We start from the raw sequence: 18,471 nt of genomic DNA on the forward strand, positions 1-18,471 counted from the left end.
ACTTCTTAACACCTGGCTTGGGGAACACTGCTTCCCTCAGGCAGTGGCTCGGGAAATGAAGGAAATGTTTTGATAACTTCGAGTTCAAGGATATTTCTGTCAGACTTTACTGCGTCAGTTTATTTGTGTTTATTTTTGGGAAACAGGGGAAAAATGAAGTTTGCTTGCAGGCTTTATTAGAGCATGGAGTGGAATATGTAAAGCAAGATTAAAAACTAAATTGCCTATTGTTTCCCAAGGTGCTTTCAATCATGGAGCTTTTCAGTTGTTCCCCCTCCCCTCCATCTGCAACACCAAGGCCGGTGACGCACAGCCAACTTTGTGTGTTGATATCCTACTCCCTTATCTCTGCACCCTTATGGCTTGCATAAAGATTTCTAGCCCCAGAAAATCTCGCTTTGCCCGTGACAAACTTCCTTCTCATCTGCTTGTGAAGTTTTGTGCCAGCGCTGTTCTGAAACTAAAGCGAGTGGCATGGAAAGGTGCTGGGGGGGTTGCTCTGTGTGCAACCAGGTGAGATTTAAACACCACTAAGTCAAACCTACACCACCAACTCTGCGTAGTTGTCTTCTGGTTAAATAGATGCAATTCTAACACAAGGAAGGGTTATGCACCTGGAAGTAGCAACATTTCTCTAGCTAAACAGTTTTCAAAAGAGAGGCATCTTTAGAAAAGGTCAGCTGTGGCTGATCTGCAATTTTTACTTTTCTGGGATGCCAGCAGCTTTACTTTCTTATTTCAGTGGTTTTGCTATCGGCCTTTTCTATCAGCTAAAACAGGACTGCCAGGGCTGGGGGGTGCTGGCAGCATCCAATTTCTGGAGGGTAGGGGGGGTGAGCCCCAGTGTGGGATGCAGCTCCCAGCTCATGGGCTGTTTGGCCAGACAGCAAATGGGATAAGAACCAATGAATTAAAACATCCCCGCAAGACAGGAGTTCAAAACCCATCAGTAATTCGGGAAAAAAGTGTAAGACACAAGTCAGGGTGTCCCTGCAGACCCAGAGCTTGGATGGGATATGCATATGGCAGTTTGGTGACATCCCAAGCTCTGGCTCCCCTCTTGTCCATAGCAAGGAATGGTTTCAATCTTGGAACATTACTAAATGGAATTAAAAAAAAGGAAAAAAAAATGGGGAAAAAAAAATGCTACTCTGCTAGCTGTCAGCTCTAAAGTACCCTAAAGTACCCCCTGAAGTTAGGGATTTTGTGTTGTACGAGGGAGAATGGAGAGGCAGAACGGGCTGTTTTATAGAGACAGGGATATGAAACGTCAATGGGAACAGTGGGGATAATGTAATGGATTTATAGGTTTCAGATGCCTTCCCCAAACTGCTATGCAGGCTGTCACTAAAATGGAAAATAGATATGAAGTTGCATAATGTATCTACAAAGTAGTGTTTGATTTAACAGCCATACTTAGCATTTGCATTCCAACAGGCTGCAATTGCTGAAGTCAAGAGGGGAAGCTCAAGGTTCTGATGTTTGATGGTGAAGATGGTTGTAGAGACCGACTTTTGCTCACCACGGTTGATTAATTCTATATGACAAAAGATGTAAGACAAAGTGCTGTGGATAGTGGTATCAATTGCAGAGGAAAGAAACATCTGAGCACATTTTTTTGCCTTGACTGGCAAGCTCTCAATCCGGAAACATTAGAGTCTGCTGCCCTCAGTTTTAAGGTTATGCACACATGAAATCCTGACAACTCAGTTATTCATCAGCGTGAAAGCTTACTTGAATGTACCAAATGTACAGGAAGACTAAATGGATACATCAACCGTGATTTGAGCAGAATATTTTCTTCTTTATTTATTTGAGTATTGAAGAGCATCTGAGCAGCCACCCAGGATTCCCAAGGGATTTTAGAGCACTGCAGAGGAGAGCAAGAAGGACTGTTAGAGCAAAGTGATGATTACTTTATCACGGTTCTTCATTGTATTAAGCTTAGGTCCTCAAGATTATGCCATAATACATCCTTCCAAAGGAATGTCTAAACCTGAAGGGTTATTGATCACATCCCTTGATGGTCTGTTTCTCTGTTTAATTACCACATTCTTAATAATATATAAACCCTTTTTTCGACAGGGATTTTTTTTAGCACCCCATTTTCAGCTATGCTTACTGTTATTAGTGTTTTTATACGATATGCCTGATGAACCCATATAGTAATACATTCACTATTACAACATCCTTTTGCTTGTGTGGACACGCAGTTGCCTGTACATCTGAGATGCATGGGAAGATAAAGCAAGTTAAGGATATATATTTTTTGTTACTCTCTTTTATTACATGCTTTCTTCTGAAGAAAGAATTGCAGTGGAAAATGGCCTTGTGCTTCCTATTTTAGTTAATACCTCTGCTATGGTCTTTCCATCCACAATGCGAGTTTTAGAAGTCTTGTATTGTAATAGAAGTTTTACACTTATAGATGATGACAGTTGGTAAAGTGTTCACATTTCCCTAGCAAATTGTGTTAAATTAGGCTCTGTGAAGGAGGGGAGAGCTGTGCTTCTGCTCAGTATTATAACTTCATCATTGTGGTTGTTAACGTAGCATTTGGACAGTGATTTAAGGGGTTAATATTCTGAATTTTTAAAATGTATATAAAACAGAGGGGAGGATGGAGTAAGAGGGGGTACTTCTGGTTAGTGGGGACTGAGTGCACTGGCGTATGTTGGATGTCTGCTTAAATAACAAGGAGTGAACTCACTGATCATCCCATTTCCGATGCTGATCTGTTCTTGTTATATTTTCCACAGTCTATCACAGCAGATGTATGTCACTGAACACTTAGAAATTATATACAAACCCCTTTTTGGTAATTTCCACTAGGCTTGAACTTGTACTGTTGACCTGTTTTATGTTTTACTCATGAAGATTTGGACTTGCATTGCCAAATTTTGCACAGTTTGGGTGAACGCTGGACTGACCTGGGACTGGGTGAATGCGTGGCTCAGGGTTTCATCCCTCCCTGTTCGTGGCAACTTGTGTTATTCATCTTCCTGAGTGTCTGTGCCATCTGACTTCTGGTTTCCTGATTACTTAAAATGTACTGCTCCCGTTGCTTCAACTTAAGAAACATTTCATTAGCTCAGTTGCTTGCAAATAGGGAAGATTTAGGATTTATTTGTCTATACTTATTGGTCTCACTTTGCTTTAGCCAAGACTGGTGCTTGCTGGGATTAGAACTGTAGCAGTGTTGACCACTAAAACTTTTCCACGAGGCCATCAAGTTGCCCTGGAGCCAAAATGTAAATTCTAAGTAACGTATGCAAACTCAGGACAACCGTTCCAGTTTGCAGAGGGGAGAGAGGACTTACAGATGATGACAGTTGTCTGCTGTGCAGGAGATAACCAGGGAGCTGGTTAAAAAAACATAGAGTTTCAGTCTTGTGAGAAATTTCCTCATCTTTGTATTTGCATTTATTCTGCATCAGTATCAAAACAAATATTTTCAATATTTTCAATCAAAGTGAAATTCTTATTTTTGAGCCTCTTCTTGTTTGTTTTCTGTCTAGGTTTTTAAATGTTTAAATTAATTTTATTGTCTCCTTTTTTTTCAGAATAGAGAAGTATTATATGACATGGCTTGTCTTTAAAATAGATTATTTTAAAATAATTTAGAACAGCTGCTTTCTAGTGATTGAGTCATCTCATTTTCTTAGATTAGAATCTCTTGTTTATTTTGTAATGAAATGGTTTGACACTAGGAACAAGAAATGAAGATAAATACTTGGCATACCAACTAGAAGAGCAGGTGCTTTTTTCAGCATCCTTCTTATTCTAAGGAAGTGCCATATTTCTTCTCCAGACATGTTTCAGTGCTTTTCTAAATGACTCCGGAGTTGGAAATTTCCATAGTTTTATATTGAAAAATGTTCTGTATATGATTCCCTGAAATTTCTCTAGCTTCAGAGCTGTTAGTTCAAGTCAGTTAAGGAGAAGAGTGGTGACTTTTGATGTCTTTGTCACACCTGGTCATAATCTGATCAGAGTGTATGGATTGATTCACAGCTGTGTTTTGTCATCCTTACTAAATAGTCGTGGTGCAAGACCTGACAAGAAGTTCAGACACAGAAAGGAAGTACAGCTTGTTCTTTTTTTCCTTCCAATGGTAAAACCTTAGGGAAGCACGGGGGTGAGAAGATGCTTTGCCTTAAGTTAGATCAGCCAGCTGAGGTACATCAAGGCCTTAAGAAAAGGAGTGGTGCTGAGTATGCAAAAATAATCAAAACAACCAAGCAAACAACCTCCTCCCCACCCCACCCCGATTTAAATATTCATATAACCTGATGTATGTGATGTGTTACAGCATCTTTTCTGTCTGTAAGGAGCAATCTGCTGACAGACACGTGCATGCAGACAAATACTGTTGCATATTTCACATATTTTCGTGAGGAAATACCAAGACTTCTGTACCTAGAGATTGTCCTGGCTATGAGAAATGTTGCAGAGCTGGATGGAGAGCCTGGATCTTGAACAGCACGGATGGGTGCCAGGCCAGCCAGGGCTCGAGGAGCTGGAGCTGCCAGCTGTACTGGGAGGGCTGGGGAGGACTGGGCTGAGCAGCTACCTTACTTGGGAAGGAAAAATGATTCTCTTGTATCTGAGCTGGAAGAGAATTGGCCTCCTTTTCCAAACAGTGCTCTCTTTGTTGGGCTTCTTCGCATTTCACCTATGGTTTTGGTGCTCATCCACCAGCACTCAGCAGCTACAGGAGACCGTAGAATCCCTCAGCTGCAAAAACGTTGGTTAGAGGAGTGTAACAGCTCTCAAATGGCAAGGTGGAGGTTCAGGGAACGTCAGCTTGATGTGGCCATGAAGGAAGTGAGCAGCAGCAGTGGGACCACAGCCCGCAGCTCAGGCCCATCCGGCAGCAGCTGCAGATCCCGTCCTCACCTCTTCAGTCGTGCAGGGCTCTTCCCGAAAGCAGGGAAGTGTTTGAGACTAACTCTGCCAAGAGCAATGAGCAGGTACCTAGCTGTATCTGCTGACACAGTCATGTGTAACAGCCTCTTAAATATTTCTGCTTGTGGGCTGAATGAAACAGGACCCACATAACCACCCACAGGTTTGTACTACTGCTTTTCTGCTCTCTCTGTTTCCGTATTAAAACGGTAAGTTTGGGGGACAAGGTAAGTTTTGGGGACAAGGTTTGCTTTCTCTCGATGTCGGCATGTCACCTGGTTTAATGGGGTCATATCCACTTAAATCGTGTCTGCTACAGTAACAGACTCACAGTTTGGATATGCCTTGAATGGGCCTTTACTGCAGTTTAAAAACAAAAAAAAAATGTTTGTGGAAATATGTCTGATTTGAGTGAGCAGTCTTTCTGAAAACTCACCCAAACTTTAATGTCAAGTCTTGGGCATGTTCTCTGTCAAGTATTGTTTTCTCCTACCCAGCTTTTCATGAGTTGAACTTAGGCTCTTTTAAGGTCCCTTGTGCTCATTTTCTATGCTATAGTGAGCAGCAAAAAATGATTTTATTTATTTATTTATTACGTCAGTGACTTTCCTGGTTGTTGTTTCTGTTCTCTCCAAAACATTTCTATCTGTTTGCTTTTGTGCATGTGTACATATTAATGAAGACAAGTGGTTCATTTTGTAGTAATTTTTGAACTGGCGTAGGTAGGGGTGAGTACTGTTATTTATACGTGAATCAAGGACAATTTCATCTTCCACTTAAATTTGTAGCCTTCTGTATAATGTGTTCAAAACCAAATAGCACTAATTTTGCATAGACAACTAACAGCATATCATGTGAACATGATTTTTGGTGGTGTAGTGGTAGGAGGCTCCCTTTCTTTTTTCCAGATTTTTAATTTGTTCATTCTCGCCTGGAAGTTTTCAGAATTCAGATTTCTCTCTCACTTGATTCTCAACAAGAGCATATAGGTGGCATTGGTTCTTTCCTACAGAACTTAATAAATACATTTTTTCTTTCTGGAATTTGCAATGGCATTGACTGGGTCATGCCTCTTAATTTATGAGCTTTGACCCTCATTCAGATTCCGATGGTGGTGCACAGATTCTCTTGCCTTGAAGTGCCTTCATGCAGTAGGAATTGTCCAAATATTGTCTTATGTTGAGGTGCATTGCAGGGACCTCACCTAACCTGAGGACAAGGAGTGAAAGTAAAGATTTCTCCTCCCTGCAAATAGTTTTCTTACTTTAATGAACATTGTGCTAAGATCTGGTTCTTTTCAGGTTTCGGACAAGTAATAAAAATTCAAAGACAGGTTGTAAATCTGGAAAAATTAGCAAATTTTCAATGAAATCAACTCTACAAGTTGCTTATTATAATTCCTTTTTTTTTTTTTTTTTTTTTTTTTTATCCTGTTACTATTAAAGCCTCATCTTTTTAAACATCGTATATGTATTTTTCCTCAAATCACAACATTTTCCTCCTGTCATGAAACAAGCGACTTAAAAATTTTCAAAGACTCTTTCAGCAAAGCTGGGAATTAGATTCACATGGAGTCCTTCATAAAAAATTGAAGACTTTGTATATTAACATACATTGATTTATTCATAGTGTTTCATTACAAATAAGCGAGGATCCCATAATATCAGGAAAGGTTAGGAGAGCAGTGGTGCGCGTTATATTATATTGACAGCTCAGTTGAAATTGAGCTGCCTTTGGATTGAATTTGGAAGGTGGGGAAGGAATTGGCTGGTAAATAAGTCATGAGTTCTCCTTGCAAGTGTCTGTATATCAACAGGGTTGTCGTGGGTAAGCATAATGAAGCTCAAGCAGAATTTCAAAGGTGTGCGTTCGGCTTGGATCCCTCTAAAGATGTGTTAGTGTGTGTATTCCTGAGGAGCTCTCCAGGTCTGTAACCCCACCGCCTTGTTTTCTCAGGTGAACACCGGGCATGGTACCGTGTGTAAGCCTGCAAAGTGAGGCTAAAAGCGGGGAAGAAATTGAGCTAGTGAGACAATTCCTGACAGAGAAGATGAGGGCTTTTTTTTTCTGAACACTTGATGATATATATTTGATGTAAACCTATCATTTAATTTCAGCATTTCATTTTGGCATAATCTCTTTAGCATAGGAAAAGAATTCAAAAGACTCTTGTCAGTAAAAGGCTCCCGTAGTTTTCAGGTGGCTTTTGGGGAGAAAAACTGCTTGATAGAAAGTGTATCTAAGTTTGCACCAGAAGTTTTCCTGGGCGGTGGGGGATCATGTGGGAAAATCGCATGGAAATTGTGTAGGTCGTGCTGTGCACACTGCTTCAGCTGCACAAGTTCTGAATTTCAGAACAAAAAGCAATCCTTTGTGTCTTTTGTTGTAAATCAGCACATGCTGAGGTTTTAGCAGAGAGAAGAAATTAGTTTCTTCCTAAGTAAAGCCTTGGAAAAATTGTCATGTTTGCTTGCCAGTATCCAAACACAGGATTGTTCACTGGGGATACGGAAATAATATCTGCCCTTTTATTTTCAATCTTGAATTTCAAGAAGGAGCAAAGCAGGGGAAAGCAGAGAAAGGCCAGGTACAGAAGGCCCCTTATCACCTTACTTTCCTTGTTCTTTATTTGCAGATTACATACAAGGCCGTTGGGTCTCTGGATCCCAGTGCTGACCTGTCCAGCCAAAGAGGGAAAGTCTTCAAGCTAAGGAATGAAACACATCACCTCTTTGTAGGATTATACCCAGGGACTACGTATTCATTCACCATCAAAGCCAGCACAGTCAAGGGCTTTGGGCCACCCATCACAACACGGATTGCAACTAAGATTTCAGGTACTGCTTTGGAGAAAACCACAAAAATAAACAAACAAACAAAAACTTTCTAGGGCTTTGTTCTTTAGACCCACAGCTGATGCATAAAACAATAAAAAGGCTTTTGGCTTAGTGTCTCCTCCGCAAGTTTCACAAGGCAAATTTCTCAAGGGGCCGCGATCTGTATGTGTTTGTATTTGTGTTTGTCCAGATTACAAATGCAGTGGTTAATTTGTGGATGTGTTAGAAGCATTGGAAGTGAGTACCTTGATTAGTTCTTCAGATGAACTGCTGCTACAACAGACTATTAGAATTATATGCTTAGTTAGAGAAGCTCCTTCAAAAATGTGACTTTTATCTTAATGCACCAAAAAGGGATGTAATAAAGTAATTGAATGAATAGTGGTAGGAGATTAAAATAAAGAAGGTAGAGTGTTTTTATGTGGGTTTTGTTTGTTTTCTTTTCTGAGTGAGAACAGAGGGAAGGCTGGAGGTGGGTAAACAGGTACGTGAAAGGCACTGAAATCATGATGCACTGCAACAAGAAAGTTCCTGGGTGTCTAGGAAAAAAACAAAAAAGAAAACTTGGTCTAGCTAACAAAAGTAAAAATGGATAAGGGGATGGTAGAGAGGACACTGGACAAACATATGTAGACTATAATTTTAAATTTCAACTTTTATCTGTTTTCTCAGTGAAGCCAAAGCAAATGTTTGGGATATTCAGGACACTTGTAATGCTGAAATATGCAGCACTGTGTGTTTTCCTTTACCCCATTTCAAAACACGTTAATAAAAAGTTGTTAGCAATAAGTGACAGTGTAAACTTTAAGGAAGTAAAATATGTCCATTCTCTCCACTGATCGTCAGAAAGGTTTGAGGCCTTTAGATTTAGTGCAAAAGCCCATGTTTCACCACTTGAAGTAAAGCATTACCTGTTGTAACAGCTCCGTGAGCTGTTAGGGTTTGCGGAGCCCTGCTGCAGAGGGCAGGCATGGTGTACCCTCTGTTCACCTGTGACCAAAGGACTAAAACAGAACAGGAGTGGTTGTGCTTTTTCTCTCTGATTCAGTTTCTTTTCATTTTATTATTCAGAGAGTACTCAAATCTTGTTAGGAGCCTGCATGATTATTAACTGTATGCACACTGAGCTCAGTTTATTGTCTCTTTTTTTCTGTCCTCTAAACATCTGGTTCACAATAGGTAGGCACAGACTCCATGCAGGCACTAGTGTAGTCTTTGACATGAGATTTTCTCATGGTGGGCCCTATACGTGGAATTTTGAAGTTTCTATTAAACTTAAGAAGCAGTCGGAAAGGAAGTAAGGAGAAAAATGATTTTTTCATTGACTTATTTTCACTTATGAGAATGGTCTTGTAAGGCTTTCTGAAAATAGATCATTTTTAAATGAAAATCTATCTATATTCTAGGAGTGTATGTGTTTATATGGGGGGACGTTTGTTTATTTCTTAATCACACCTAAATGCCAGAATTACAGAGGACTTCTCTTTGGGCAGGACTGGAATCTTAACAAAATCAGCATTAAATTGTTGAGCAGTGCTTGCTCTTTCCAAAAAGTCACTGCAAAGTGTCATTTCACTGAGGTGCTACACAACTCTTCTGTGTTGGGTACACAAGAATACTAGGTTGTATTGCAGTGTTATACGACTAATATGGAGTGATTGCTGAATTACACCTGAGAGCATTAGTTAGTCCTGCTGAGGCCTATGTTTCTTCCACTTACTTCTCAACTATATGGTGTCTGGCAGTAAAACTGTAAATTTGCTTCAGCAGGTGTGGTGTTTTGGGTAGAAGATAACTAAACAGGTCTCATACACAGCCAGAAGGAGCCATCCGAGCTAGCTAACATCAGAAGCAATTTAGTCGCAGCAGTGCAGCGCTGCAGCTAGGCTAAGGATATCTGCTGCTTCTGTTTAAAGTAGGATTGTGGAACCTGCAAAGGTAGAGCCCAGCCTGTTTCTGGTGTCTAAAATGGCCCTGCAACCTGTTGGTGGCACCGCGATTGTTGTGGCAAAATCCCTTCTGCTCTGAGCAGTTGCTGAACGAGTACCACTGTACGTATGGTGGTACCTGGTATGGAAGACTGCTGGTGGCAGGCAACATTTTTAAATGACTCTTCTTGATGCAGAATTTTTTTTTTTCCAGAGAAATCCTTGCTAAGGGATTGGCATTCATTCTGAACTCATTGCTAGCTTATTGATGGGGAAGTCAGTTGCTGAGCTGATAATAGCAAACACCATTCTTGACAGTTTTCAGGCATTTAGATAAAAATCCTGATTGTAAACAGGATTACAGTGAAAATCTCTGTGAGAGGATTAACTATGGGACCCCCGCAATGCAGCTTGCCCTTGAGAACCACAGCTGAACTGAGTGGACTACTCTCTTTGTGTAAATTCTCCTATTTGCTTTATATTTAAGTGTATTTCAACAAAACCTGCATCTTTGGAATAAACACGATGCTGCTCTGATCTCGTGATCTCTTCAGTTCTTCCACAGTAAAAATCACGTCTGCTATTGGGGAAGGAAGAAGTAATAGAATAAGTAAAACGTGTTTCCTAAGGAAACCTATCCTACCTTCAAGAAATGACCATAGTAGAAGATGATAAAGCAGAAGGAGGAGCTAGCCTTTGGCTAAGTGTGACCATTCAGTGGTTTTCTGTTTTGTCGTGAGGAACACTCGGTGAGGCGATGGATGCCATGGCTGGTTCCTGTCCGAGTGTACCACTGGAAGCAGTGCAGCCACCTCTTGCTTTCAGTGTTCAACAACACTGAAGCACTGGGGTTAAATATTGTGGATTTGAGTGCTAAAACAAACTGGGTAATTCGATGTTCCTCTCCTTTGATGCTTTCCTGCTTCGTAACATACCCTCAGCTAATCAAGGAGACACAGCTCAAGCCTATGTATTAAAAACTCTAAGCTGTGGGAAGTCTAACCATTGACATGAACAGTGGACAAAAGCCCGGCTCCTGGGGTGCCACTCTCAGCTCTGCCACTGATCCATTGGTCCTAGGTGGTGTCTTCCAACTTCTACATGCTTTACTTTCTTCACCTTTAAAATTGAAGAGATGATCCCATCTCAAAGGATCGCTAAGTCTTAAAAATTCAGGAGAGGATTTTCAAAGCCAGCTTGAAGATTTGGGTGTCCGATTCCTGTTTAATTTTAATAGAAAATGAGTGTACAAATTTTTAAACAGTTTTGACAATTCTGGTCATAACATTTAGAAAGTATTTTGATGTTTCATTTGAGAAATGTGAAACGGTCTCCAAGAAATGTTAATATTACGTTGCCATCACTACCAAAGGCAGTAACTGGCGTATAACTAACGCGTTGCTCTTTGTTCTGCCGCAGCGCCATCGATGCCAGAATACGACACCGACTCCCCCTTGAATGAGACTGACACCACCATCACCGTTATGCTGAAGCCTGCTCAGTCCCGGGGAGCCCCTGTCAGGTAGGTGTTTTGTCTTCCCTTTTCACAGTTCTCCCCTCTCCTTCCTCCCCAGGTTTCACTCACGCCTTTCATTCTCGTCTGGTAGTGTAGCCGCTGAAAGCAAGCGCTTACTAAAAGGCCAGCTCTGCTGTTGATTCAGCCTTTCACGGTCTCCTTTTATAAATGCCTCAATCTGCTTGCCTCCTGCTGGTAGCCTCCAGGAAGGATTGCTGATGGCATGGCACGGGGTTATTACCGTTTCAGCATCACTTCAGATGCCTTTGCAATACTGGAGTTTCAGTACACGGAGCTGCGTGCTGTGGTGTGAATTTTGCATCGCCCTGCAAGGGTGGGAAGAGGCTTCAGGCCTCCATCTCCTGCCCTCGTTCCTGCCATGGACAAGGCCTTTTTTGTAGCTCTGTAAGATGAATGACTGAAATATATTTGATGTTTGCAGATGCATTTGTTCAATTTACATCCAGCCAGACTCCTTATATGTCAGTGTTGTAATCCAGCTGTTGCCACCAGGCTGGATGCAGTGAGCGAGTGCTTGAGACTGGAAAAATCTCACTGGTTTAGTGAGACTTTGCCAGTTGGAGGTGAGCACAGTTTCCATTTGCAGAGCACAGGATTTATAGGGCAGGAAGCTGTACAGATGAAACTTGCGGAACAGAATGACCTTGTAGAAAACATCTCTGGTTAATCCTGAGTTAGATCCCATTCCTACCACTAAGATGTCCAATGGTGAAATGGGACGCTTCATTGCAGATTGCTCCCTGACTGTGGAAACATGACTTAGAGGCCTGTACATCACTGCCATCTTTTGCCTTGGTAAATTTATACATGCTGAAAAGTATGAGCACAGAACAAACCCCCCTTCCGAGCCAGCACTGCTGACTGCCTTACCTGTCTGGCAGAAATGCCATGCAGAGGTTCATCCTGCCATTCTCTTCAGCTGAGTGTATGAATTATAACCACTTAGAATAAAAATAGTTGCCTGCTTTACCTAGGAAGATCTGGGCTGCTTTGTAGAAGTATTCAGCAGCCATTACCTTCCTGTAGGCTTTTCAGGATTTACCTCAGGTTTACACAAGACATTTCTGAAATTTCTCCTCTGGATGATATTTTAAAAACACACAGTCCCTTCTCTCAAAAATGACTTGGCTTTGCTAGGTTCTTTGTGCTTTTTAAAGGATGTCCCATGAAATATTCAGGAGCAGATTAGTCACAAGTAAACCTATTTGATTTAATAATCCTATATCAATTAGTTGTCCACCCTATGTCGCAGCTTTCCTCCAAATTGCAGTGATACTTTAACGCAAAAAGTCTTTTTTTTTTTTTTTTTTTTTTTTAACTTAGCACCACCTTTCTAGATTTTCTGAGGGATGGGCTGTAATGTTTCCCTTTTAATCTCTGGTACTCCATATGAGCGAATTTAGGAGCCTATTTTCTGAGTCCTTTAGGGATGTTGTTCTGCTGGAAAATAGCAGTAAAATCACACCGCTCTGTTTTGTTTTATTTCTTTATATGGGGGAACATTCCTGTATCTCATTGTACCACCTGCTGTTGCTGTTTTGTTTTTTATTGAAAAGTCATGTGATTTTTCTCGAAGTCAATTTGCCATACTTTAACCTCAATCACTGAATAATGCCTTTTCTAGCAAATGTGTATACTATAAAGGACAAACAAAAATCTGTAAAGATTTTTATAATTTTTCAGTCTGGTTTCTTTAATTGTATTGTAGCCTATTGTACGCACATTTGCAGAGTGTAATATTTACATGCCATGTCTAAATGATAAGATTATTTCCCAAAATGAGCCCATTTCAGTGACTTAGACATGTGTATAAAAAAACGAATGGAAGTGTGTGTGGCAGGGGGAGGAGGCCTGTGGAGATTTTAAACATTTTATTAGATCTGACAGCTTCATGATGTGTGAATACCTTTCACTGTATAAACAAATAGTTTGGTTTTAGTCTAACTTCAGCAATATTATTATAAGCAACCTTATATCATATTTTTCTTACCTCTTCCCTTTTCTTTCAGTTTGCTCTGCGCACTCTCCAATTTGTGTAAATCCTCTTATAATATAATATCCAAAAGCAGGTAGCACTGCCTTGGGGGCTTCAACACCACCCAGCAGATTAGAAGAATAATGTCTTATGAACTGTTTGTGACACTCTTAACACACAAGAATGAGGTGTTCCTCTCCCGGCCCTATGTTTGTTTTTCATATTCAAGCTTAGAGCCAATATATCCCCTTTGTTGTTGTTTGGTTAGTTGTTCTCTGTTTTATGTTTATTTCTCCTTCACAATTACAGTATTTTGTATTCACTTCCACTAAATATCTTCAAACTGATTTTCAAAATGCTTTTAAATTCTGATGCAAACCCAAAGGACTTCCAGACCCTCTTAGTCTGATGCCATCCTCCGTTGAGTTACCCAGAGCCTTAGTGAAAATACAGGACCAGAGTCAAGACTGTAGGCAGTGCTAAGCATCGAGGCTGTGCAGTAGTAGGTGGAGGGGAGGCCACAGGATGCAGCATGCCAGTAGGATCTCTGTGCTCCCGGTCCCCCTTGTAGACATGGCTGTGCTTTCTTAGATCCTTCCTGGTTTGCACACTGACCACCCAGCCTGCCTGGGATGTTTCTGAAATACTATTTAAAATAGGCTGAAATAGATCTTCCTCACACTATCACATAAAACCTTGGATCTTCAGGTCTTTCACTGTGCAGGAAGAGGCAGGCCCCTCATCTCCTTGTCCCGATAGTTGTCCAGGCAGCCAGTTTCTGCTCTGCAGCTCTCCAGGTTTTTAATATAATCCTTCCAAACCGTGTAAATGAGAAAACCTCCGTACACAGTAATTATTTTTAATATTTCCTCTTAGATGCCAGGGAGGATGAGTTAGAGTATGCACAGGGATGCGATTGTGAGCTAGTATCTATACATAAGATAGTTCTGTGCCTTTGTCTCGTGTAATTTCATTCTGCTGTAGCCTGAAGAGCATACAGATGGAGTGTGGTTTGCAAGATCATTTTTAGAGTAATATTGTAGAATATTTCAAATAAGATTCATTGTACTTCCACTCATTTGAAATGCAGGTACACTGAATCCAAAGTCACTTTCAACATTAAGACATTTCTGATGTTTCCCAGTGCTCAGGATAAATAACTTAAATGAGGTTGTTTATAAAACTAATGATCATCAACTCAACATTGTTAACAATCTATAGATAACAATCAAGATGCTTTCACATGAACTAATAGGAATAATGTAAATTTAGATATTCTTTTATATATTCTGTCCTATTGCCAAAAAAAAAAAGTGAAGTATCAGCAAGCCATAAATATTCTCCCTTGTGGTCTAGGCACTTCATCCTTGCCTTTATTTTCCATGATATAAGCTGCAGAGCTTGACTCCATATTGCCCTTTAAAAATAACTTTTAGGTGTTCTTATTATCAATCTAAAGCCCATGAATGGTGTTGTGATTGATTGCTGAAGACTGACATTCATCTATAATAGATTCAGAAGAGGAAAGAAGAATGCAAGTGTTCCCAATTCTTAGTCCTCGACTCTTTTCTGAAAAAAACTCCAGTGAGATTTGGAGGATAATTCTGCCTCTGAATCTGTTATTGTCAGGAGGGCTGAGTCAGTCCTTCATAGATTATTCACATATGACATCTTTAGACCTCTATTTGAGAATTTATATCTCATTCTCGGCTTGAAAATACTGCTGTGAAGGATTTTATCTACATGACAAGTCTACCGGGATGTTTGCTCTGTGTTGGATATTTGAAAGTCCATCTGGTTTATTAGCATACTGTTGGTTGTATCAATCTACCTATATTACTGTTGTGGAGGAAGTCAAATTTCCAGAGCATGTTTTAAGGATTTCAGAGTTTAAAAAAATGCTCACCTTAAGTGTGATTGCATTGTTGGCATGCTGCTCTGTGTATTGGTGCTGTAGGACACTATAGAAGGATGTTAGAGAAGAGTATGCAATTATATCTTGGGGTTTCAGAATCTGAAGAACTTCTTTGCTGGAAAAAAGATGGATTTGATCTCTCTATCTTGCTGCAGTTGTCCAAGGTGTGTTGGTATAAAATCTGTGATTTTTCTTTTGCATGTCTGCCAGCATGGAGGTACCTGATGGCCTTTTAGGCACCTGAACCTGAACTGGGCTAAAGAGGAATGTTTTTGGAACACTGGTGTTCAAACTTTGCACATAACCTCATGCATACGTACATGTGAGTGCATATATGTAGATGCTGTGTAAGGAGTTGGTGTAAGTGATTCTGGACAAATATATTCAGGTCAGAGTCATTTATGATGCATACGTGCAATGGTTGGATACACATAATCACTTTGGTGAGGATGGGTGTTTTATTGTGTTAATGTACATCTTAAAGGAAATAAGGAAATTACATAGGAGAAGGGGACTTTAAATATTTGGAGTATACTTAGAAGCACTGAATAAAGGTGAAACAATTATTTTCATATCAACAGCCAGCTGGTAGGAGACATTAATTTATATTAACCAAGCTCCATGTTACTCTTGAGTATTACCTCGTTTTTGGTCTCCCAAGCATGAAATATAAGAAATGTTTTTGGTCTATGTGTTGCTAAATGGATCAAGAGAATACAGTTGTGTTGCTATTCAACACAATGCTTAAGAACACACTTCTTAAGAAGTGGTTTTTTTTTTTCTGTTCTTCTGCTCAAGCTATTTTCCAAGCAAACAATTTCTGAGGTATATGTGTATTTATGTTATACCTACACATAATAACAAATGAAAACTTCCTGTGATGCAGGGCAGTGGCATTGCTTCCGTCCTATGTTGGAGAACTGAGGCTTTGGATAAAAGTTGTCTTCCATTTCAGTCTGCAACAAAGTAGAAATTTTGAATCTCTGAATTTATAGGTTGGAACTTTAATCTCCTGATAATTTTTTCTCGTGGTTTCAGCCATCATCTCTTCCGACTGAGTTTCTCTTTCCTATATCCCTCCCACAGGCATCTTGATTTTGTTTTCAAAGCATATTAATTCTTTCTATGGCTACAAAGGAGTGTTTGCAAGCCTAGTGACCTTGATTTTGTGGTGGAAGAGGAATGGGATCTACAAACAAAAAGCTATAAACTTATAAAATTTGCTGGGTTTTTGTTTGTTTTGCAGATTGGGGCTTTGGTGTTTACATCTCAGTAGCTATGTAGAGAGTGATGCTTTTCAGCTTGTTGCTTTGCTGCTTCTTAGTGTTATTGCATGAGTTTGCCTCAGGCATTTATGTTGATAATTAATTCATTAATGCCAGGAAAGGGTGGCAATTTCTTGTTCTTAAAACTCCCACGCAGAATACCTTTTGCTTGAAAATAAAGACTGGAGTCAAGGATCAGCGAAACAATAAAAAAGGTTCTAATGTTGAAAGCTGTGGGGAGCATAACAAATTATCCTGCCCTTGGTAATTCTTAAAGTTCAGTTGCATTGATAGGCATGTTATAAATACCTAGGAAATAAAAGTCCTGGCCTGCTTCTTCTAAACCCATATTCAAATGTATGCATCACATGGCTTGGTTGATTGAACGCAGGGCAAACAGTCATTGCATTAGATCTTTTAATTTTGTAGTATCTAATGAGGAATGAGATTATCAATCTAGGCTTCTGATATTATAAGACTAATTATCTGTATTAATTAACATCTCCCATAATATACCTCAGGGACATTGTTCTGAAATCATTCAAGCCCGGCTTCTCCTGCATAGCATTCTGTCTTTAATTTAGGCAATAGTTTGAAGGTAAATGAGCAGTTTTTTTCCTCTTAAAGGTAAACCAGGTCTGCTCTTTCATTAACAGCATGTGATTGTGAGAAAGAGAATGAGAAATTACGGGAAGGTTTAGGAATAATGGCAGCTGCATAGATGGGTGTGATTAACACCCCCAAAAGGGACAGAGAAGAGCTGCAGCGAGCATTTTCAGGCTTGATCTCATCCATGTGTCCTAACCCTGGTGAGCTGACCAGAGCACAGCAGGACTGAGCATATGCTTCCATTTCAGCTGGAGTTGTTGCATGGTGGGTTTAGATCTTGCAGGATGACTTCAGTGATACTTGGAGTTAGTCTGGGTCTTAAAAGTGCTTTGCCTACTGTATCAGGAGGGAAGCACGATGGAAATGTAGGGATATATCAGGAAACAAGGTGACAACTTGAAGTATCAGGGAGGAATGTTTTTTGTTGTTTTTGTTTGTTTGTTTTTGTATAGCATGGCATAATTAGTTGAATTGATATTTCAAGGGTTTTTAGTTCCCCTGCAGAGTCAGGTGTTGGCCCTAAAAAGTGAAGATAAGTGGCGTTTTGGTCAATTGTCTCATCTGGTACAGGAAATGCATTTTCTTGCTGCAACATCTGAGTGTACTGTCCCTTAAAATGTCATAAAACTGCCTTTGCCCATTTATCAGCCCTAGGAACATGCCTGTTTTCTGAGCCTGGGTGACCTGCTGTGTCTGTCTAAACCATTCTGCTGAGAGTTTGGCAGTAGCTGGAAATGGGAGAGGAAAGACATAAAATTTACATATATTTTAATTATAATATTTTAACAATCAAATTACACAGAGACAATTTTTTTTGTGTGTCAAGCAGCATTTTATTAGCTGCACGGTGAAGCTTCTGCTAACATTTTTCAGTGTTTTATGAAGGCCTGAGGATATTGAGAGTGGGGGGAGCGAGTGTTTTTGCATAAATCTTCTATACTGTCCATGTAAACTGTCAGATTAAATTCCAGCAATCAAAAGGTTAATGAAGTCTGAACTTTAAGATGAGAATCACAAATTGATGGCCATTTTCTCACATCAAGCTGTCAACCAGCAAGACAAGGAGGGAACAGGAGAAAATACCGATAGTTGCCGGTTTCTTTTTTGAAGACATTTCTCTACGTGTTTCATAGCTCCCAAAGCCCCTCCTGTGTTATCCCAGAATAAAATAACAATAGCACACTGCATTAAACAGTTTAAAAATTGAAATCTGAATTTCTTGCGACACCACCAGGCCTTCTTTTGCCTACGACAGCCCTTGGGTCAGACCTTTAGATGGGGTGAGCTGAGCCTGACCACAGCTACCCAGGGTGGGAGCTGCCCGCAGGAAGAAGGGTGCTTCTCTTCACGGACCATCAAGGAAGATGCATCTAATTGAAGCGGCTCCTTTAGGTACTTAAAATTAGATGGGATGAGTCTGGGCACTAGTCCCTGGCAAGCGTCCATCCCTCAGAAGCAGAGCACAAGCTTTATCCAGCCTGTCCCTCCACCAGGAGC

General features: G+C 40.3%; 1 protein-coding gene across 1 annotated transcript in view; it reads left to right on the forward strand.

Moving 5' to 3' along the window:
- Positions 1 to 18,471, forward strand: part of PTPRT (protein tyrosine phosphatase receptor type T) — a gene marked incomplete at both ends in the record, with an annotated part of 444,837 nt that overhangs the window by 323,817 nt on the left and 102,549 nt on the right. Inside the window, 2 exons of the mRNA XM_084296820.1 lie at positions 7,544 to 7,745; positions 11,093 to 11,195. Of these exons, the coding sequence (XP_084152946.1) occupies positions 7,544 to 7,745; positions 11,093 to 11,195 (305 nt within the window). The remainder of the gene's footprint in view (positions 1 to 7,543; positions 7,746 to 11,092; positions 11,196 to 18,471) is intronic.

This window comes from Netta rufina (assembly GCF_964035555.1).
Source record: "Netta rufina genome assembly, chromosome: 16".
In the NCBI taxonomy this organism is placed as follows: Eukaryota; Metazoa; Chordata; class Aves; order Anseriformes; family Anatidae; genus Netta; species Netta rufina.